The 24,349-nt window shown below is 42.4% G+C and overlaps 1 protein-coding gene across 1 annotated transcript in view; it reads left to right on the top strand.

Moving 5' to 3' along the window:
• The window catches only part of FANK1 (fibronectin type III and ankyrin repeat domains 1), a 126,383-nt gene that overhangs the window by 25,559 nt on the left and 76,475 nt on the right, over positions 1–24,349 (top strand). The window contains exons 2-5 of the mRNA XM_030204800.1: positions 4,336–4,513; positions 9,118–9,242; positions 18,804–18,885; positions 21,069–21,146. Of these exons, the coding sequence (XP_030060660.1) occupies positions 4,336–4,513; positions 9,118–9,242; positions 18,804–18,885; positions 21,069–21,146 (463 nt within the window). The remainder of the gene's footprint in view (positions 1–4,335; positions 4,514–9,117; positions 9,243–18,803; positions 18,886–21,068; positions 21,147–24,349) is intronic.

Below are 24,349 nucleotides of genomic sequence, written 5' to 3' on the forward strand. Positions count from 1 at the left end.
TTAATTACCTCGCTAGTTACTCCCATCTCTAAATCATTTATAAATATATTAAAAAGCAGCGGTCCTAGCACAGACCCCTGAGGAACCCCACTAACTACCCTTCTCCATTGTGAATACTGTCCATTTAACCCCACTCTCTGTTTCCTATCCTTCAACCAGTTTTTAATCCACAATAGGACATTTCCTCCTATCCCATGACCCTCCAATTTCCTCTGTAGCCTTTCATGAGGTACCTTGTCAAACGCATTTTGAAAATCCAGATACACAATATCAACCGGCTCCCCTTTGTCCACATGTTTGTTTACTCATTCAAAGAATTGAAGTAAATTGGTCAGACAAGATTTCCCCACACAAAAGCCGTGCTGACTCGGTCTCAGTAATCCATGTCCTCTGATGTGCTCTGTAATTTTGTTTTTAATAATAGCCTCTACTATTTTCCCCGGCACCGATGTCAGACTCATCGGTCTATAATTTCCCGGATCTCCCCTGTAGCCTTTTTAAAAAATGGGCGTTACATTGGCCACCCTCCAATCTTCCGGTACCACGCTCGATTTTAAGGATAAGTTGCATATCACTAGCAATAGCTCCGCAAGCTCATTTTTCAGTTCTATCAGTACTCTAGGATGAATACCATCCGGTCCAGGAGATTTGCTACTCTTCAGTTTGCTGAACTGCCCCATTACGTCCTCCAGGTTTACCGTGAAGTCAGTAAGTTTCTCCGACTTGTCCGCTTGAAATACCATTTCCGACACCGGTATCCCACCCAAATCTTCCTCGGTGAAGACCGAAGCAAAGAATTCATTCAGTCTCTCCGCTACGTCTTTGTCTTCCTTGATCGCCCCTTTTACCCCTCTGTCATCCAGCGGCCCAACCGATTCTTTTGCCGGCTTCCTGCTTTTAATATACCGAAAATTTTTTTTACTATGTTTTTTTGCCTCTAATGCTATCTTTTTTTTTCGTAATCCCTCTTGGCCTTCTTTATCTGCGTCTTGCATTTGCTTTGACACTCCTTATGCTGCTTCTTGTTATTTTCAGATGGTTCCTTCTTCCATTTTCTGAAGGCGTTTCTTTTAGCCCTAATAGCTTCCTTCACCTCGCTTTTCAACCAGGCCGGCTCTCTTTTGGACTTCCGTCTTTCATTTCTAATTCGCAGAATATGTATGGCCTGGGCCTCCAGGATGGTATTTTTAAACAGCGTCCACGCCTCTTGTACAGTTTTTACTCTCTCAGTTGCCCCCCTTTTTTTTTTTTTACCGTTCTTCTCATTTTATCATAGTCTCCTTTTTTAAAGTTAAACGCTAACGTATTTGACTTTCTGTGTACAGTTACTTCAAGGTCGATATCAAAACTGATCATATTATGATCACTGTTATCAAGCGGCCCCAGTACCATAACGTCCCTCACCAGATCATGCGCTCCACTAAGGACCAAGTCTAGAATTTTTCCTTCTCTCGTCGGCTCTTGCACCAGTTGCTCCATAAAGCTGTCCTTGATTTCATCAGGGAATTGTACCTCTCTAGTGTGTCCCGATGTTACATTTACCCAGTCTATATTTGGATAATTGAAGTCACCCATTATTATCACATTGCCCATTTTGTTCACGTCTCTGATTTCTTTTATAATTTCTGCGTCTACCTGCTCATCCTGGCGAGGCGGACGGTAGTACACTCCTATCACCGTTTTTTTCCCTTTTATACATGGAATTTCAACCCACAATGATTCAAAGGTGTGATTTGTGTCCTGCTGAATTTGTAATCTATCTGAGTCAAGGCTCTCGTTAATATACAATGCTACCCCTCCACCGGTCCGGTCCACCCTATCACTACGATATACTTTGTACCCCGGTATGACAGTGTCCCACTGGTTATCCTCCTTCCACCAGGTCTCAGTAATGCCTATTATATCCAATTTTTCATTTAGTGCAATATATTCCAACTCTCCCATCTTATTTCTTAGACTCCTAGCATTTGCATATAGACATTTCAGAGTATGTTCTTCTTGGGACTTCTCTTGGGACTGCAGTCTTCAGGTTGATGATGGAGGGAACCAGTGGGGGTTTAGAGAACTCTACCAATCAGCTGTTTGTTTTGTTCAGGCCAGCGGTGAGTGAGAAGGGGGGCTGAGACAGCCTTGTGAACAATCAGCATTCACAACCTCTTCTCTGTTGTCTGCAGAATTCAGCATCAGGAGTAATGTAGCTCAGAAGGTTATCGAATTTGGGCGACACCTGCTGGACTCTATAGATACTTTTCACTTTCTAGTCCAAGCACAAGGGGACCTTTTTACAAAGGGGCACTGAAAAATGGCCTGCGGTAGTGTAGACGCGTGTTTCGGGTGCGCGCAGAATCATTTTTCAGCGCACCTGTAAAAAAATACCTTTTTAAAATTTTTGCTGAAAATGGACGTGCGGCAAAATGAAACCACCTCGGATATGCAGAAACAGTATACAGACGTACATAGCAAACAAGTGACAAAACTGTTTCTGCATATCCGAGGTGGTTCAGATTTCTGTTTTGGTTCACCATATGCAGACGTTCCAACACTTTAATGAGATTTAATGAGATTGAAGGGGGGCAGACTCAAGAAAAATGTCAGGAAGTATTTCTTCATGGAGAGAGTGGTGGATGCTTGGAATGCCCTCCCGCGGGAGGTGGTGGAAACGAAAACGGTAACGGAATTCAAACATGCGTGGGATAAACATAAAGGAATCCTGTTCAGAAGGAATGGATCCTCAGGAGCTTAGCCGAGATTGGGTGGGAGGCGGGGCTGGTGGTTGGGAGGCGGGGATAGTGCTGGGTAGACTTATACGGTCTGTGCCAGAGCTGGTGGTGGGAGGCAGGGCTGGTGGTTGGGAGGTGGGGATAGTGCTGGGCAGACTTATATGGTCTGTGCCCTGAAGAGGACAGGTACAAATCATGGTAGGGTATACACAAAAAGTAGCACATATGAGTTTATCTTGTTGGGCAGACTGGATGGACCGTGCAGGTCTTTTTCTGCCGTCATCTACTATGTTACTATGTTTGTTGTTCCTATTTGCATGATGCTTAGTACCTGACACTATTGGTCTTATTCTTGGTGGCTGTTACTTCAGATCGTAGGGTCACTGAGCTTCAGGCCTTAGTAGTGGATGCACCTTATACTAAGTTCCATCACAACAGAGTAGTCCTCTGCACGCGCACCCTAAGTTCCTACCGAATGTGGTGTCGGAGTTCAATCTGAACTAGTCAATTGTCTTGCCAACATTCTTTCCCTGTCCTCATGCCCACCCTAGTGAAAGCAGCATGCACACCTTGGACTGTAAGAGAGTGTTGGCCTTTTACATGGAGTGGACGAAGCCCTTCAGACAGTCCGCCCAATTGTTTGTTTCTTTTGATCCCAACATGACGGGGGAGTCACCTTAGGTAAATGCGCCATTTCTAATTGACTGGCAGATTGCATTTCTTTTGCTTATGCCTAAGCTGGGCTGACTTTGGGGGATCATATCACGGCTCATAATGTTAGAGCCATGACTGCGTCAGTGGCCCAGTTGAAGTCAGCCTCCATTGAAGAGATTTGCAAGGCTGTGATGTGGTCTTCAGTCCACACATTCACATCTCATTACTGCCTTGAGCAGGATACCTGATGTGACAGTTGGTTGGGCAGTCAATGTTGCAGAATCTGTTTGGGATCTAGAATCCAACTTCACCCTACTAGGCCCGTTTTGTTCTGTTCCAGGCTGCACCCTCATCTAGATGTATATAGTTTCATGTTAATTTGTGTTATGTGCTCGCCATTGCAAGACCCAGTTGACCACTGTTTATGTTTTGGGTGAGCTTGGATGCTAGGGATTTCCCACTTGTGAGAATGGTGAGCCTGCTTGTCCTTGGAGAAAGCGAAGATACTTACCTGTAGCAGGTATTCTCAGAGGACAGCAGGCTTCACATTCTCACAATCCCGCCCACCTCCTCCTCTTGGAGTTGTCTTTTTGTTCATTTTTGATTTCTTAATTATGCTGTTGGATTTAACTGAGGAGGCATGGTTGCGCTGCAGGCGGGAGGGCACTTCGCGAGTGCATGGTGCAGCAATGCACGTACTCCAGAAGGCTCTTGAAAATTTTTTGCTGGTTATTGTACCGATTCCCAGGCGATGCGGATCATCTACCCACTTGTGAAAATGTGAATCCTGCTGTCCTCGGAGCATACTTTCTACAGGTAAGTATCTTTGCTTAATGTAAGCATAACAATGCCATTATTAAGAACTGTATGTGCATATCCTTTTATCTGCTATATTCTATCTGATGATGATGCTTCTTTGTTTGTCTTGAAAACAACATTTTAAAATATATTTTATTTTTAGCTCAGAATGCTGTACCAAAACCAAATCCTCCTGAAGTAGGAACAGTGACTCACAATAGTATTGAACTATATTGGGATCTGGACAAAAATTTACAAAGAGAAGGCAATAGAGATCAATGGTTCAAATTTTCAGTTGAAGAAGAGGACAGCAAAACTCATACCTATGGTACCATTTACAAGTAAGTAAGCTGTGAAATGATTTAAGTGTATTTAAATGAAAAACAGATTAAAATGGTTTGTTTTAAGCAACAAAAGTCTAACATTTTTTTGAAAATTTGAAGATAAAATGTTCATTCCTTTTGTGCAGAGGCTGCTTGGTTTGTTGATTTTTGTGGAGGACAGAGGTAAGAAAAGCTTTCTTTGGATAGTTTCTAAATTTCACAGCAAGGAGATTTTCATGCCTACCACCTTCATTGAATGCAAATCTCTCTCATGCATATTCATGAGGCATATACTAAAAATCTGATTTTGGCAGCACTGGAGGACTCGGAGTGAAGATCAAGGCATTTTGTTGATAGATTTAGGTTTGCTCTGTAGCTTGCATGACAACTTGCAGCTCTGCTACTCTCCTTCCCATCTCTTCCTCCTAACACTTGGGCATGTCTGGTTACCCCTATAAAATGAGTTGCAGCTGCAATTATAAACTGTGACACTAGGTGGCAGAATTAGACTATGCTAATGTTAACCTTTCTATTCTCAGATAGTACAATACAATACAATAGAAGTACTTATACTCCACATTTATCAGAAAATGGTTCTATGTGGATTATAACAAGAACCAGTCATAACTGAGATTAACGTGAACAAGATAATATAATTCCAATTGCTTCATCTAGATTGTTAGAAGATAAATTCTTTGAGTTCAGATGAAATTTTAAACAATCTTAGAAACAATAGTTTAGCAAAAATAATTTCTGGCAAATCTAGTTAAATTGTGAAGGGGACTTCTGTCTGAGTGTAGCAGCTATCATTTGACACTTGTTGAATAATGTGTTCCCTTAAGCTGGAGTAGTTTAATGGTTAGAACAATGGACTGGGAACCAGGAAAGCTTGATTCAAATCCTACTGTAGCTCCTTGTGATCTTGAGAAAGTCGCTTAACCCTCCAATGCCTCTGGTACAAAATTAGATTGTGAACCTTCCTGGGGCAGGGAAATATCTAATATACCTGAATGCAACTCAGTTTGAGCTACAACTGAAAAAGGTATGAGACAAATCCTAATAAATATTGTGTTTGTAAATTAGAAATTGTATTGGACTTAACAAAAGCCATTAAGTTTGAAGAGAAGTCTGCCAGGCAGTTTCTCTGGAAAGTGGGCATAGTGGAGAAAAGGGTTATTGGGAAAAGGAGTGAGTCACCTTTTTGGCATTGAAGGATTGCTTTACATTGTTTAATACTAACGGAGCAGCAGGAGGCTAAAAGCCATTTGGGAGGATTATATACAATCACTGTCCCCCCTAGGCTTGGAGTATGGAGGGCAGTTCTATATTAGGGTGTCTACCTGTATATTTAGGCACCTAGAGGATGCCTATGTGGTGCCCATTCTATAAAGGAAAGTTAGGTGGCTACTTTTCTTTATAATATTCTAGCATCACGGGTAAAACCCATTCCTATAATTTAGGCACAAGCACATACGTTAGCCATTGAGCTGGTGTATATGCTTGTACGTAAATGCCTAGTATTCTATGTTACTTGAGTGAGAGTCCTGCACATGCTCCGCTCATGTGTACACCCACCTACAGAACAGCACTTAAGCAGATTTTGGGCATTTACAAATGAATACATTGCATTCTGATCATTTATAGAATTACCCCCATGGTGCTCAAACCTCTGGGTTTTGTGCCCAGTTTGCCTGAGTGTATGTTTTATATATACAAACACATATATTTGTTAGGATTTATTAACCGCCTTTATGAAGAGATTCACCCAAGGTGGTGTACAGCAGGTACAGTTTAACATAAAACTTACAATTTTGTTAACAGCATAACAATAGTAAGATAACCAAGACTAAACATAAATGCAATAAATGAGGTAAACTTGAAAATAGTAAATTGAATCCTAATAATAGAACTACCGTGAAACAGTATCAAAAATATGCACATTTAACAGCACTGGAATTCAAATACCAGAGATATAATACAATGATACTATAATACTAATGATATACTTAATAAGCATGCATCAGAACATTCAATTAACATAGATATGATGCTAAAGATTTTCTACAATAGAGCTTACCATATAGCTGAGGGACCAAACGCAGATATATGATTGGAACAAGATGATTAGTAGAGTCACTTGGGATAATTTGATAGCTAAAATCAAGGCAAGTTCTTTGTATAGTTAAGCAAGAGAAAAGGAGCTGATCTAAGTTACAGTATGTGTAGCAAGCTAGTTCAGGTGTAGAATGGGTATATAGTCAGTTATCCTATGTATTAAAGGCTTGGGAGAAGAACCAGTCTTTCACCTGCTTCCTGAAGTAGAGGTAGTCTTGAGTTATACATAGCCCCTCTGGGAGTAAATTCGAGCATGGGGGGCTACTCCTAAGAAAGCTTGCTGGCAGGTATCACATTGTACAATTTCTTTTGATGAGGGTATAGATAGTGATGATCCTTGAGAGGACCTTAAAGGTATGTAAAAGGGCTTGTCAAGCCTCTTAAGACTTGTTAACTGTAAAGTCTCAATATCTTGAAGTATAACCTTGGCACATCAGCACACACCTGAAGTCTCTTTATTTTCTGAAGTTTCCTTTATTGAATAAACACAGATAATTTACTCATTCAGATGTTCAGAAGTGTTGCCTCAAGGCACAGAGACTCCATAATTCTGAGAGCTGTATTAGAAGTTGGAGGTAGAAATCTGAAGAGAGGCAGCTTTATTGCATTAGGAAGATATAGTCAAGGTAAAAAACCAAGTTTGTTCCAGGGAGTTTAGCAGGATAAGTGCTGTCTGAAGCAAGATGGAGAATGCCTCATGGAGAGGGAAAGGCTAAGAAGGGCTCACACAGGCCCAGGGAGAAGGGGGTAAATAGACCAATAGGGACAGAGCCTGCCATCGGGTAGCAAGGGGTGGTCCTAGAGGACAGCCCTCGATTGGAGGGAAAGGCTGACCTCTCAGGACAGAGATAGTAAGAATGACCAGGAAATGATAGCAGGTAGACAAAGGAGCCAAGCTTGGCTGAGAAAGAGAGGAGGTCTAGGCAGCAGCACAAACCAATAGTAATTTAGTTCACAGGCAATGCAGCCACACTTGCCTGTCTGTATAAGAAAGGCAAGTGAGGCTGCATTGCCTGTGAACTACATTACACACAATGCATTGTTCACGTATCTTTGCAGTGGAAACTGCAGCAATGAAGACAGGAAAGGCATTAAACACATTTTAGGGTCACATTATAAACTAGTGCAAGGCTGTCAGAGGACAGAACAGGGCTAACTTATTCTTTATGTACTCTGACCCATTTTTTTCTGAGGACACTGAAAATCAAACATAAGAGTTTTAAATTTAGTCCTGTAAGGTATTGGTAGCCAGTGTAGCTTTCGCAGGAAGGGTGTGATGTTGTACTGTGGCAGTTTGGCATACTTCTAAGTTGTAGTTTTACTCTTATTGGTTTTCCCCTGGGCATATGGTCCCTCATCCCACTGTCTTAATAGCCCTTTCTATTGGCTTACACTCTGGCTTTATGCCTCCTGGGTAAGCAGCTGCCTATTCCATTGTATGCAGAGTGAGAGAGAGACATCTCAATTTGTTTCTGGGCCCTGCTACCATCTGCTCCTAGCCCTCATCAAGGCCCCGTAAGGCTGCATTGCCTTTTCATCGGTGTTGCACAACATTCACCAGCCAGCTTGAGTGGTTGATCTCTCAGCTAGTCTAGCCTGAGGGCGCTGTATGGAAAACAGACTACTTGCTGCATGGAACCTCTGGTTCAGTTGCATCTCAGCTGTGTTTATTTCTTTTTGTTTATTTGTATTAAAGACCAGTTGGAAGTAGAATTCTGTATCCATTATACACCTACAGGGCAATAATTACAAAAATTACCTCAACAGTCTACTCCTCCCCTGTGAGGTATCTATGCCTCCGTCCCCACTTTACCTTAATCCAATTCAAGGGTCAACTAAGGAAACAATACAGGCCAGATTATACATTCCAGAAGCTACATGAGCTGCTCTTCTGCCCTTACAAAGATAATGGTTTAACTCTTTGCCAGTTGTACTGGGCATCTTTGTAAGGGCAGAAGAGCAGCTCATGTAGCTTCTGGAATGTATAATCTGGCCTGTATTGTTTCCTTAGTTGACCCTTGAATTGGATTAAGGTAAAGTGGGGTGGGGTGGAGGCATTGATACCTCACAGGGGAGGAGTAGACTGTTGAGGTAATTTTTGTAATTATTGCCCTGTAGGTGTATAATGGATACAGGCATTGCAGGGGCAGGTTTTCCAGTTTATCATAGATATCTGTGGACAAGTGGGTGGGCATGGGAAGGGAGTAGGAAGGGGGGGAAGGAATATGGGGGAGAAAACACAAAAAAATAAGGTGGTGATGGTGGTGGTGATTAAACTATTGTTTTAGTGAGCCATGATTGTTTGTTTACTTTGAGGTATAGAAAGTGGTTGGAACATGATGAAATGCAGTTTTGTTAATAAAATATTTTAAACATAAATTTGAAAATGAACTTTTAGTAATGTTCTATAAAATAAACAATTTTCCTTATTTACAATATTTCAACAAAATATTTTAACTGTTTGCATTGTTACACTGTGTATTACAACTTGAATTTTATTTCTTTAGGGGATATGCAAAAAGGTATATTGTGTATGGTCTCCAGCCCAATACCTCATACAGGTTTCGACTTAAGGTCACCAGCCCTTCTGAAGAATATGCTTATAGCCCAGTGGTCACAGTATCAACCACTAGTAAGTACTGGCCTATTTTTGTTATAGAATACACTGGTAGATAATTGCAAGTTCAATTAGTAATTTAATAAAGACTGTGTAAATCTGTTTTACATATGTAAAAGGGTTCTTATAAAATTACCTCACACATACAAATATGCCTTATGAAATTAGGTGTGTACTTGTATAGGACCCAGGTATAAGCGTGTTTGGGGACTGAGTTGGGGTGCAGCCTAGGCAGAGTCACAAAGTATGCGTATACTCCAGCTACATATGTTTATAACTGCTCCTTTACCAATGCCCACCTTTGATGAGCTGGCGCATTTGCTGCAGGGAGCTTCCGTTTTGGCATCGAGGGTGCTTGCACCACTGCCTGAACTGCCCCAGGCCCTCTCTGAGACTTCATCGGTGCCAGTGCCCAGATCTTCGATGTTGGCGCTTCACTAGGTGTTGACATCAATGTCCAGGCAGGCAGTACTGCCTTCAACGTCGGGGGAGGAAGCTTCCATGGAATCTGAGGGTAGGGCTGTACCTCAAAGTTCCTCAGAGCGTGGACATCGTTCCACTAGGCCGAGGCTGGTACAGACTCATTCATGTGCACCTGAGTATGGTGGAGTCTGATTGGGACTGCTCATGGGAGTCAGTTGAGGATCCACATTACTTCTTGGAGGAGGAGGAGTCATATGGAATTCCATCTGATCCCTCTCCTCCTCAAGAGAGACAAAAATCTCCACCAGAGGCTCTCACTTTCACCTGTTTTGTGAGAGAGATGGCTGCGCCATCCCATTTAAGTTGGAGATGTTGTCTGTTCTGGGCTAAGTCTCCTCCCAAGGAAGGGGTCACAGTACCATTGCACCCTATCCTTAAGAACGCACTGTTGAAGAACTGGGATTCTTTCCTCACAGTACAGGTCGCACCTAAGAAGGTGGATACGTAGTATCCTATCCAGAAGGCTCCCAGATTCGAGAAGGTACAATTACCACACAACTCCATGATTGTTGAATCTGTTCTCAAATGGGCCAATAGTTCTCAGTCTTATACCTTTGCACCCCGGTATGAAGGGCTAGGACTTTGGATTCATTTGGAAGACTTTTCAGGCTTTGATGCTTGTTACCCGCATCCAGTCCTACCAACTCTACATAAGCCTTTACTTGGAGACTCTGGTGAACAGTACACTGACTCTGGCAGACTCTCTCCCTTTGGAGCAGGCCACAGAGCTTTGCCAGCTAACCAACAAGCATATACTTTTGATGTCATGACCAGACTGTCTGGCATGGGCTTGGGGATGTGCAGACTCTCATGGCTATGTGTCTGTGACCTTGAAGCAATGGTTCAGGAGAGGCTGTCAGACATGCCATGCCGAGGGGATAACTTGTTTGGTGAGAAAGTAGAGGAGGTCGCAGATCCTCATTAAGAAACGTAGGGGTATGTTCCACACTTTCGCTCTCAACGTACTCCATCTGCATCTTCTTCAGCTAGAAGATTTTTGACTGGGTCAAGGTGGCATTCCTACTACTCTCAAAGGTGTAGGTTCCTGCCTCCCATTCGTTCTACTTAGGCAACTCAGGCCTGGCGTCCCAGGCCTTGCTAACCCTGTCCTCAGAAGTCCAAGCCACTCCCCAGTCAAAGCAGGGCATGGGCTTTTGACTGGCTCCAGCAGAGCATAGCCGCACAAAAAGTATCCATTCCAGACAACCTTCCATTCAGAGTGAGGCTCATTTTTTACCAACACAGATGGCCCCTTGTAACTTTATTATTGTGATGCATCCTAAACTCCCGACCTCCTCCAGATCGAAATAAATTCTGCTTAGGATTTTTTTTGTACATGACTTCATAGGGCGGTGCACATTTCAACATTAGTGCTTTGCCATAAAAAAGAGGGTTGTTAAGAAGTCCTTGGCGTTGTAGGATGGGGGAGCCTTATAAAGGGAGTGGGGGAGGAGGCGTATGGTTAGCCGGACATTGCATCTCACCAAAGGGAGTGGAAGAGTGGCCTAGTGGTTAGAGCACCAGTCTTGCACTCCAGAGGTGGCCGGTTCAAATCCCGCTGCTGCTCCTTGTGATCTTGGGCAAGTCACTTAACCCTCCATTGCCTCAGGTACAAACTTAGACAGAGAAATATCCAGAGTACCTGAATGTAACTCACCTTGAGCTACTACTGAAAAAGGTGTGAGCAAAAATCTAAATAAATATGTACAGTGGCCTAATGCTTCTGGGGAGGAAAAATTACCCTTTATATAAAATGTAAACCACTTTGATTGTAACCACAGAAAGGCGGTATATGTCACCACGCCTCTCTCCCAGACCAAGGTCACCTCCTGCCCTGTCCTGTACAACGCCACAATCAAATTCAACACTCATGGCTTGGTGAGATTTTCTTTAATAGCTCCAAAATATGGTCCATTTATTTTTTATTTATTTGTAGCATTTGTATCCCACATTTTCCCACCAATTTGCAGGCTCAATGTGGCTTACATTATGCCATAATGGCGATCTCCATTAACGGTTACAGGGTTACGAATGGTATTGCATTAAGGTGCGAACATACATGGTAAGAAGTATACAATAGCATTGCAATTAGGGTGCATATATATATATGACATGAAGAATGCATTATGATAGTGCACATAGGTTCCTAAGTGATAGAGTGAGTTATAACATAGGTTACAACTTAAGAAACAGGTGGTAGTGTGCATTGCGTAATTTTCATTACTAAACACTGAGGTTAAACAGTTGAGTGGCAAAAGTTCAGTTTTGTATGGTTCATGTAGAGTCTAGTTATTTAGTATTTTGGTGGATCGTTGTGGTATGCCTTCTTAAATAAGTCGGTTTTCAGTAGCCTTCGGAAGCTTGTTAGATTGTGCGTTGTTTTTATTGTCTTCGGTAGTGCGTTCCATAGTTGCGTGCATATATAGGAGAAACTGGATGCATACGTAGATTTATATTTTAGTTCTTTACAACTAGGGTAATGGAGATTCAGGAATGTGCGGGCTGATCTTTTTGTGTTCCTAGTAGGTAGGTCTATGAGGTCTGACATATAGGTCAGAGCTTCCCCGTGAACGATTTTGTGGACCAGGGTGCAAACCTTGAACGCAATGCGCTCTTTTAGTGGGAACCAATGTAGTTTTTCTCTTAGTGCTTTGGTACTTTCGTATTTCATTTTCCCAAATATTAGTCTGGCAGCTGTGTTTTGAGCAGTTTGGAGCTTCTTAATGATTTGTTCTTTGCATCCGGCATAAATGGCATTGCAGTAATCTAGATGGCTTAGCACCATCGATTGTACCAGGCTGTGGAATATGTCCCTTGGGAAGAAAGGTTTGATTCTTTTTAGTTTCCACATTGAGTGGAACATTTTCTTTGCTGTGTTTTTCGCATGGTTTTCGAATGTGAGATTTCGGTCAATTGTGACTCCTAGTATCTTCAGATTACACCCTTCCAGTCTCAGACAATCTGAAGTGCTTATGGTTGCTGGGTTTGTTCGTGTTGTATTGCGAGGTCAGGATGAGACATTGTGTTTTTTCTGCATTTAGTTTTAGTTGGAATGCATCCCCCCATGAATTCATTAGTCGGAGGCTGTGCTTGATTTCATTTGTGATTTCGGTTATATTGTGTTTGAACGGGATGTATATTGTGACATCATCAGCATAGATATATGGGTTGAGTCCTTGGTTGGCTAGTGATTTGGCTAATGGTGTCATCATTAGGTTAAACAGTTTATAGGTGCTGCAGTTCTTCAAGTTCCTTTAAAACGGGTTTCCAAATTACAGCTTCTCCTTTATAGATCTGTACAGTCACTCTGGATCTGGAGCCAAAAGACACTGACTCTCTCTAGGTGCTGCCTAGGGCAGCACCCTGCAAATAACTAATCCCCCCTCCCCACAGTCTCCTGTGTCTAACTTGCTTTTTAAGTTTTTAGTACTTGAAGTAAATCTCCCCCACCCACAGGCCCAAAGATCATGAATTCCCCCAGAATACAGTTCTTCTGGAGATTAAGTTCTTTTAATATTGCTGTTCACTGTTTCAAGCTCAACCTCTTTTCCTTCACCTCTCACACACACACAGAGGGTTAAGAGACCCCCTCCCTCTACCAGCCTCTAACACCTGGATTCCACCCACATGGGTCAGGTTTGAGCCGCACAGCACAAATACTACTACTACTTAACATTTCTAGAGCGCTACTAAGGTTACGCAGTGCTGTACAATTTAACAAATACCAGGTTCAGGCACCGCTTCTGTAGTGAGCGTCACCCGGATTCCCCTGTTCAGACATCCAGAGTTTCTGCTATCAAGCACTCCTCCACTTCCCACCCAGGCTAGAAAATAGGGCTGTTATAAATCCTTTTAGCCTTTTTCCCTGTACCTGGGCCAGTGCAGAGATATCCATGGGTTCAATCCCAGCTGCTTCTACCCCTTGGGACAACTCAACTACTGCCTCTGGCTGCCAGTCCATCTGCTCTTCTCCTTGTATATCCCCCAGCTGTTCTAAATCATCCTGATTAGCCTCTCTGAACCAGTCCACACCCTCCTCACCTGGAGCCTGGGACCTGTAGTTCTTACTCTCCTCTTTAATAGGATCTGGAGTTTTATGCAGGGGCTCTTGGGAGCTGTAGTCTTCCTCCATCTCAGAGGAAATAAGATGCTTGTATCTCTGAGAAGGGGTGGGCCATCTACCACGAGGAACCTGGGACTTGCAGTTTAAGTTTTCAGGGGGAAATCTTCCCTTCCTGCTCTTTTCCCTGGCAACTTCCTCACCTAGTATCCTGGAATCCTCACATATATCAAATCCCATCCCTTTTACCTTTACCTTGTTCATTGTTGCACAGGTCAGAGGCAGTCAAACACTGCCTGGCAGCTGGAAGTACAAGGATAAAGCAGGTGAGAATTGGATTGAGGAGCAGTTCTTGGGGACAGGGATCAGTGCAGTGAGCAGGATAAAGCAATACATGGCTAAAGCAGGCGAGAATTGGGTTGAGGAGCACCTCTTGGGGATAGGGATCAGTTCCGTAAGCTGACTCTGTTATTCCACTTTAAAGGTAAGAGAGAAATAAAACAGATGCTATTTCTTTTTTTTCTTTCTTTTATTGATGTTGAAGGCCAGACCCTTCTGGCTCTGCCCAATCCCTTCACTTCACTGTCTTTACAGGGGCAATCGAGTCCTGAATTTGCTGATCCCCAGGAGCCCCCTGCCTCCCTTTTGTATGCTTTTTAGGTTAACACTGTTAGAGCAAAGCAATCCTTGTATAAAGCATTGCTCTAAAACAATTTTTGTTTAAATAAGAAAAAAAGTTTGCTTACCTGTAACTTTTTCCAGTTATATTATTACATTTTGTCTATGAAATAATGAGTGGAGTGGAATGCGTAGACGTGAATCGTTTGTTTACTCTTTCCAAAAATACTAGGACTGGGGGGCATGCAATGAAGATACAAAGTAATAAATTTAAAATGAATGGGAGAAAATGTTTATTCACTCAACATGTAATTAAACTCTGGAATTCATTGCCAGAGAATGTGGTAAAGGTGGTTAGCATAGCAGGTTTTAAAAAAGGTTTGGAAGGCTTCCTAAAGGAAAAGTCCATAGACCATTATTAAAATGACTTGGGGAAAATCCACTGCTTATTTCTGGAATAAGCAGCATAAAATGTATTGAACGTTTTTGGGATCTTGCCAGGTATTTGCGACCTGGATTGGCCACTGTTGGAGACAGAGTGCTGGGCTTGATGGACCTTTGGTCTGTCCCAGTGTGGCAATACTTATGTACTTATGTTTTGTTCCTTTACGTTTTCATTCACGTGACAGAAAAATGTCAGGAAGTATTTTTTCATGGAGAGAGTGGTGGATGCTTGGAATACCCTCCCGCGGGAGGTGGTGGAGATGAAAACGGTAATGGAATTCAAACATGCGTGGGATAAACATAAAGGAATCCTTTTCAGAAGGAATAGATCCTCAGGAGCTTAGCCGAGATTGGGTAGCAGAGCCGGTGGGGGGATGCGGGGCTAGTGCTGGGCAGATTTATACGGTCTGTGCCAGAGCCGTTGGTGGGAGGCGGGACTGATGGTTGTGAGGAGGGGGTAGTGATGGGCAGACTTATACGGTCTGTGCCAGAGCCAGTTGATGGGAGGCGGGGCTGGTGGTTGGGAGGCGGGGATAGTGCGGGGCAGACTTATACGGTCTGTGCCCTGAAGATGACAGGTACAAATAAAAAGTAGCACATGAGTTTATCTTGTTGGGCAGACTGGATGGACCGTACAGGTCTTTTTCTGCCGTCATCTACTATGTTACTATGTATATGACCTTGCCTACAGGGAATGGTGAGGGAGAGGGGTTTCTTTCTGCTTCTTCTGAATGACGGCTGTCATTCAGCAAAGAGCCTGTTAGTTTTTAAAAGCAGACGGACCTAACTCGATCCAGCTTAAAACAAACACACTTTAAGGTTTAAAAATCATTAGAGCTGTGGTTTAAACAGCACGGTATCCTTTTGAAAGAAGAATAAAAAAAGAAACAGGTAGTCTGAAGGCACTATTTTCTTTCCTATGAGAAAAAAAAAAGGTTAAGCTGCACACATTCCTGTGACTGCTGAATTTTTTCAGAAAAAAGGAAGGTGAACAACTTCTGTCTGATGCCACGTATTGTAAAAAAAACAGAGGGCTGAAAAGCAAGCAGGGGAGGAGGAAATGAACGGAATTAAAAACAAAGAAATGGTTTAAGGACAGGGATAAAACAAACTGTGTGTTCTCCTCTAGGACTATAGGGGGCGGTGTCGGAGGAGGCATTCTGATGTCACTTCCTGTTCCATGGTGGTGAGTAGTATGAAGTAGGAATTGATGTGCCCAGTGCTCGTCGCCATCTTGGAAGAGGGGCATGGCTATTACATCACTTCCTGTGATACCACCATAATGGACAGGGTTTGGGGTGGGGCTAGGGGTGGGGTTATACAAAAAGAGCAGGGTGTGGGCAGGGCTGTGATATCATTTGGTGATGTCATCAAAGGGGGTAGGGAATGGGCATGGCTTGGGTGTTTCCTCACTTCCGATTGACTGACATGACCAGCAGTGCGTGTGGCCACCTGCCAAAAATATGCAAATTAGCTTTGACAAAAGCCAGTGAGGTATACTATTCTGCAACTTCTGTTTTCTATCTTTTAGCCAGTTTCCAATCCAATTATGGACATTGCCTTCTGTACTATGACACTCTAATTTCCTAAGGAGTTCCTCTTGCCTTATGGTGGTTGTTTTTAGAAGTGCTATTCTTGTTTTAAACATGGACATCCTGACATATCAATGTCTGCACCCACCGCAAACATCTAAAATGCAATCTCAGTACAGATTGGAGACAATCATAGATGCTGCAAAAACGTAGAAAATGGGCAGAGAAATGTTGTGGAAAGTCCTGGGGTGTGTCATTCTCGATGTATATCATCGATTCTGGGTGTTATGTCAGTGTTCAGGGAACAGAAGAAACATTTTCACTGTTGGGGGGGGGGGGGGGGGGGTGAGGGGGGTATGAAGGGGGTTCTGTTCCAGAGGGAATCCTAATAGAGGGAGGAGGGATGCTTATATGGGAAAAAATTGCCCTAACAAAGGATTTGCAAAAGGCTAAAGTACAAAATGGGAAAAGGTAACTTTTGCAAACAGGGAACACCTGCTATGAAGGGCAAATAAGTGCCACTGCAGCGTGTCATTAAGTACATAAGTATTGCCATACTGGAACAGACCAAAGGTCCATCAAGCTCAGCATCCTGTTTCCAACAGTGGCCAATCCAGGTCACAAATACCTGGCAAGATCCCAAAAACGTTCAATATATTTTATGTGACTTATCCCAGAAATAAGCAGTGGACTTTCCCCAAGTCATTTTAATAATGGTCTATGGACTTTTCCTTTAGGAAGCCATCCAAACATTTTTTTAAAACCCGCTAAGCTAACCGCCTTTACCACATTCTCTGGCAACAAATTCCAGAGTTTAATTACATGTTGAGTGAAGAAATATTTTCTCTGATTCGTATTAAATTTATTACTTTGTAGTCTAGTATTTTTGGAAAGAGTAAACAAACGATTCAAGTCTACCCATTCCACTCCATATTCAGAACCTGAAGAGCTTTAGGAAGGTGACTCCTCCTTACGAAATGTCCACACTGCAGTGGAATCATTAGATTCCTGACCTGCTGAGCAGAAATGCCTCCTGGCATAGCCTCATGATGTCCTCTTGCTGGTTGCAAGGAATGGGATCTGGTTTTGAGAGCTATAGTGGTCACTGGCTTAGGGAGACAATTTCTTCAGCTGGCCTTTCTATGGGACAGTCTCTGCCATAGCAGGTGGCAGTGCTTTCTTCCAGAGCATAGGTGACTTCTTTCTCTGAAACCCTTTTAGTTTCCATGGCTGCCTTTTGCAGTTCGGTCACTTGGTCCTCTGACCTGCCGTGGATGTCTTTTGTAAATTGCCCACTTGGTCTTCTGTCCTTCCCTTGCTAGGCATTGCAGGCTTGATGTGGCAGCACTAGGCATTCCAGGCTTGACATGGCAGCGAGTATAACCATGGTCTCTGGAGCATCACTCTGGTCTGCTGAAGTTGTAGTGCCACACCCCATTTGAGGACTGCTTCGGTACATCCCACAAGCATCTGGATTGATCTGTAGGGTGCTATAGAAAGTAAAATTAGTCCTTACCTGATAATTTTCTTCCCATTAGTCCCAACAGATCAATCCAGAGACCCACCCTTTGTTGTTTTGGTTGAGTGTTTTCTTCTAGTTTCTTCAGTTTCATCAGGTTCCTTCCTTTGATTTTGGGTCCAAACAACAACAACAACAACAACAACAAAACAAACAATTTACCCTCCCACAGGAGCAGTTAAGGAGCCTACATGGGCTTTATGCAGGCAGGAGAGGGCTTACTCTTGGTTTCCTATTTCTTATTCCACTACTTTGGTATCGACAATACTGAGGTTAAGGTGACCTCGTATAGTAAACATGACCGCATATAGTAAACCTCTGAAGTTCTCTCTATCTCCACCTGCTGGTAGAGGGACATAACCCACAAGTCTCTGGATTGATCAGTTGACTAATGGAAAGAAAATGATCTGGTAAGGAGTAATTTTACCTTGGGACCCTTTGGGGGGGGGGGGTGTTTGGAGGGGATGTCACATGGGAGGGGTAGGGTGGCTTGATTGGGGGGTGGGGCTTGACCAGAGAAGGGGAGGGGGAATGTCAGCAGCCCTTCAGTCTCGTATCTGGGAACATCGGACCATGACTTTGAGCGTTATTGCTTTACCACTGTAGTCAGCTTACCTGTGGGACTGTTGCACAATAGGTTGCTGACTCCCATAGTAAATCATAGTGCAGTTAAAAGCTCAGCTTTTACTGCACCTTGATAACTCCCCCCCCTTACTCATGTAAAATGGCTTTCAAAAGTGTTCACTGATTATTGTAGATATCTTACAAAATAAGGTCATCCCTCAGAATTGTTTTTCTTGATATGCTGTATTGAGACTAGAGTAAACTTTAAGGCCACAAAATTTGATGGGTAGATAAATAAACATACAACAGAACTGATCTTAATTGAAACTGTTAAAAAATGCTTTGTTGTTTTTTAGGAGTACCAAATTGTGGAGAGGATCTCCACAGAACTGTCAGTATGAATGATGAGGAGTCAGTCGTTAAAATACTTCAGACACGGTTTGAAATCTTTTTAAGTTTCAAATATTCCTCAAATGAGACAATAGTAAATTGCAAGTCTTTGGATGTATTAAGAAAACAACTATTCATTCTTTTTTCTCAAGATCATGTCATAATGATTATACAAGTAAACCCTTGTTTATTTTTTCCATTGGATCCTGCAGAAATAAATCACAGGCCATATATCAGTATGGATATATAGGTTAAAGCCTGAATCAATGTGGATTCATTGGCAAGCAATTAAAAAAAAAAAGAAAACAAGTAGAAAGCAAACATAGAAGAGAATCTGTCACAGGAACAGTGTGATTCCTCCAGTGTTGGAGCAGGAGCAGATCGGTGGACATACCCAAGTATTCAATGCTGGGAGCTGCACAAGCCCTGGATTGAATATCTGGGGTTAGTTCAGCCTGCCCACTGCTGGGTGGCTTTCCAGCCACTTACTGCCACAGGCTGAATATCAATCCCTGACATAGTAACTGTGAGCAGACAAAACTGATTTATATCAGATGTTTCCATATTTCAGAAGGAGTTTGGTAAAACTGAGCATGAAGTTTTATTTACTTAATTATAGTTGGTGTCTGCAGTCCAAGCTGCTTTCTAAATCCTTAAGAAGGAAGTGGGTGATAGTGCTGAAGAAGAGGAGGAGAACTGGGATGCCCTGCTGCAAGTTACCTTGCTTACACCAACCACCATACGTTTGGCCCTTTTCACTCAAGCCATAGTAACATAGTAAATGTCATCTGATAAAGACACACGGCCCATTCAGTCTGCCCAACAAGGTGGCCAGAGTTGTATCTGGCACACTGTGGAGGTTGCACTTCATGATTAAACACTAGCATACTTAGGGGCTCATTTTCAAAGCACTTAGACTTACAAAGTTCCATAGGTTACTGTGAGGGGCATTTTCAATATTATATCTAAATCTGACTTTGGACATTTTGCTGAAAATAACCAAAAATCAAATGACCATTTTCAAACCAGAAAAATGCCTATCTTTTTCTTTGAAAATGACCATGTTGTTGTGCTTAGTACATCTATTTTTATAGACCATTTCCCCCAAAAAAACATGTCCAACTGAAAAATGCACAAAATGAAGCAATTGGGATAGGAGCCAGCTTTCCTAGTAGATTGGCCACACAGACATCCTTCAGAGCAGTGGGGCATCCTAGGGGGCACTACAGTGGACTTCACATAAAAGGTCCTAAGTACACCTCACTATTACCCCATTATATTGTATGGTGAGTCCTTCAAAACACACAAAAAAATCTACTGTACCCAACTATACACCACTACAATAGCCCTTATGGCTGCAGGTATCACCTATATGTGGGTACAGTAGGCTTTGGTTTTTTTGGAAGGGGACTGACAATTTCCACCACAAGTGTAACAGAGTGCATTATGGACCTGGGTCACCTTACCACTAGGCTATTCCAGGAAACCTGCTTGCTGCTGTAATAGGACTGGCCATACCATCTGAAACTGTCATAGAGGCTGGTATTTACTGTTTCATTTACATCTTTGTGGGGTGGGAGGAGGTCAGTGACCACTGAAGGAGTAAGGAGGTGTCATTCCTTTATTTCTGCAGTGGTCATCTGGTCATTTAGGGCACTATTTTATGGCTTATTCATTAATAAAGGTCTAGACCAAACTATCCAACTTATAGCCCTGAATGTTTTTGTTTTGTTCCATTATGGCAGAAAAATGTCCAAGTGTTAGGAACGCCCAGATCCTGCCCTTAACATTCCCTTGACATGTCCCCTTGTGATTTGAACACACTTCTGATGAACTTCATAGAAGAATATTTCAAAATTGGTTTTGAAAATACCAATTTGGATGTTTCTGTGAGAAAAAATGTCCAAATGCAGATTTATGCCACTTTTTGAATGTTTTTCTCTATTGAAAATGAGCCCCCATGTAACTTTGCTTTGAAAATACTCCTCTTTATCCCCCTCTCTCCCTGCCAATTTTGGCTGGTAAAGGCGGTGCGGCCAAGCAGGGAGAAGGCTGCGCGTACAACAAGTTTGTTTTAGTTAGACTTAATGGCATACTGCTCATACTATTTTGAGAACATTATGGCACTTTTCATTAGTGTATTTTATTACTCTAGTATACAGTAGAAGTAGTAACTTGTGATTTCAGTTTGTTCATCTCATGCTTGGTGTATTATTTTCATTTTCTATTAGATGTGTTAATAATATAGATGTACCTGATGAACTAGGCTTCACTGCATTGATGGTAGCGGCACAGAACGGATATACCAGGTATTGTGTAGATTGCTCTATGTATAATATATTTCTATGAAATATTTGGCTAAGAATCTAAAATTTTATAAGATAAAGCATTATTTGATAGGCAACACCACTGATAATCTTCTTTAAAGGGATTATTATATAGTAACTATCCTATTCTGATAGAGATGCTGATTTATTTCCAAGCACACAAATTTATTTAACTTAAAATACATTTGTTTACTTTGCTGTTGCTTCTTTGCTATAGTTTATTCTGCTATTCTATACATGCTAGAATAATTGATTTTTTGCATAAAATAATAAACTGTGGAAGTAATTTTGTGCATAATAGTTTTTATGTGCATAAATATGCACTTACAAATGACCAGAGCTATACACATGTAAAAGGTAGCCTATTTGTACTTACTTTTACTTGGAATAAAAATCAAATTTAATAAACCATAAACCATAGTAGCTGCAAATACAGGGCTTCAAAAATGTCACCCTCAACATCCACGGGTTTTGCAAGATGTATCCTGCGTGTTTACCCTGCAGATTCACCTCTAACATGCCCCCAGCACACCTCCACTGCTGCTGTGCAACTGTAGATATAATTTTACTATCCAAAATGTAACTCTCCAGCACTTCCATAATGGTTGCTAAATACTTGCAAATGCCACACAAGGCTTCTAAAATGACTTCCTAAGTATTTTATAAAGTAAGTACATAAGGGCAAATCCCACCCAAATTCTGGTCCCAGGAATACCCAAATTCTGCCCCTCCTGTGTCCATAACAGGGGTGGTTTACAAAGTACAAATTTTTAGAAGAAATGAATGCCATTTGATTTGATAAGACAGAAGTATAGAGTATTGAAGGGCATGAGAGTTGTAGGCAGTATCCACCCATCCTAGGATCAGCAGCATTAGGCTGTTTTGCAACCAGGGTAGGTCTACTGGAAGAGAGATGTTTTCAATGCTGCTTTAAATTTAGAAAAAGATTCCTCTTAGTAGTGACACTGAAATGGAGTTCCAAAGTAGAGGTGCTATATAGAAAAAGATACTATGACAAGAAGAATTTAATTGTGCATGGGGGACAGAGGGTACATATGGAGGGGCATAATCAAAAGGGACGTCCTCGTTTTGATTTGGATGTCCTCGCAAAACATCCCCATCCAGGGGCGTGGAAACCCATATTATCAAAACAAGATGGACGTCCATCTTTCGTTTCGATAATACGGTCAGGGACGCCCAAATCCAGAAATGTGGTCATCCTTAGAGATGGTTGTCCCTAGTCTTGGTCATTTCTGATTTTCGGCGGTAATCGAAACCAAGTACGTCCATCTCAGAAACGACCAAATGCAAGCCATTTGGTTGTGGGAGGAGCCAGCATTTGTAATGCACTGGTCCTCCTGACATGCCAGGACACCAACCAGGCACCCTAGGGGGCACTGCAGTGGACTTCATAAATTGCTCCCAGGAACATAGCTCCCTTACCTTGTGTGCTGAGCCCCCCCCCCCAAAACCCACTACCCACAACTGTACACCACTACCACAGCCCTTATGGGTGAAGGGGGGCACCTAGATGTGGGTACAGTGGGTTTCTGGTGGGTTTTGGAGGGCTCGCTGTTTTCTCCACAAACGTAACAGGTAGGGGGGGATGGGACTTGGTCCGCCTGCCTGAAGTGCACTGCACCCACTAAAACTGCTCCAGGTAACTGCATACTGCTGTGATGGACCTGAGTATGACATCTGAGGCTGACAATCAATATTTTGAATGATTTTTTTGAGGGTGGTAGGGGGTTAGTGATCACTGAGGGAGTAAGGGGAGGTCATCCCCAATTCTCTCTGGTGGTCATCTGGTCATTTTGGGCACCTTTTTGTGCCTTGGTCGTAAGAAAAACATGACCAGGTAAAGTCGTCCAAGTGTTCGACAGGGATGTCCTTGTTTCATTCGATTTATGGGTCAGGGACATCCCAGTGTTAGGCATGCCCATGTCCCGCCTTCGCTATGCCTCTGATACGCCCTCTTGAACTTTGGCCGTCCCTGCGATGGAAAGCAGTTGGGGATATCCAAAAACAGCTTTCAATTATACCTCTTTGGATGACCCTGTGAGAAGGACATCCATCTTCTGATTTATGTTGAAAGATGGGCGTCCTTCTCTTTTGAAAATGAGCCCAATAGTCAACCATCATGTAGTGATCATAAGACTCTATGCAGTGTATGTACAATAATTAATGAGGAAAGGTAAGAGGGAACACCTCTATAGAAAACCTTGTGGGTGAGTGTAAGAATCTTATATTGAATTCTGTAATAAAAAGGAAGCCAATGGTAGGAGAGGGGTAAAACGATCCTGCTTTTTGGCATGACATAGGATCCGTATTACTATGTTTATCACTGACTGCAAACACTTGATTAGGTAGGAGAGCTGTCCTGCATAATGATAGTGCTGTAGTTCATCCAGGAAGCTACTGAAGTGTACAACAGGGCCAGTTGCAAGGGTAAATCTAGAAAATAATACACTGTTGTCCTATTAACCAGAAACATCTTTTCACCAATGCCAATATCTGTATTTAGAAGGTGTGATGTTGGTGAGTGGAGGAGTGGCCTAGTGGTTAGAGCAGCAGTGTAGGCACTAGGAAGAGAAGCACATGAGACCAGAGTGTGATTGATTTACTGGATTTGAGTCATTGTGAGTTGGCTGAGAATGCCTGTGAGACCTCCTTTGAGAAAGCCGGTGGGTGAAACCAGTTCCCATCGGGAGTTATGTTATCGGCTGCAGCAGTTGACCAGCTAAGAAGTTAAGTTACCTTTAAAAAATTCTCTTGCGCTTATATGTTGATACTTTAATAAAAGGTTTTGAAGCATTAAAATCAGAAAAAAAGCAAAAAATGTTTTTGAGAAGGTTTTTGGCCAATGATGATTAATAGCCTGGTGAGTGCCTTGAAGATGTCGGTGGGAAGTCCGCTGTAGCACCCAGGCAGTTTGAAGTCTTTTTGTGATTTTTATGATAATCCCATACCAACAAGTGAACAGTCTGTATTGCTGGAAGTGTTTCTTCAGATTTTGTAGGAGAGTTTGCATATGTGGTAGAGCACCAGAGGTGCCTGGTTCTAATCCCACGGCTGCTTCTTGTGATCGTGGGCAAGTCACTTAACCCTCTATTGCCTCAGGTACAAACATAGGGGTATGTTTACGAAGGTGCATTGGCGTTTCTAACGCACCTTTAAATTTAAGG

The sequence above is a fragment of the Microcaecilia unicolor genome, chromosome 5 (genome assembly GCF_901765095.1).
Source record: "Microcaecilia unicolor chromosome 5, aMicUni1.1, whole genome shotgun sequence".
In the NCBI taxonomy this organism is placed as follows: domain Eukaryota; kingdom Metazoa; phylum Chordata; class Amphibia; order Gymnophiona; family Siphonopidae; genus Microcaecilia; species Microcaecilia unicolor.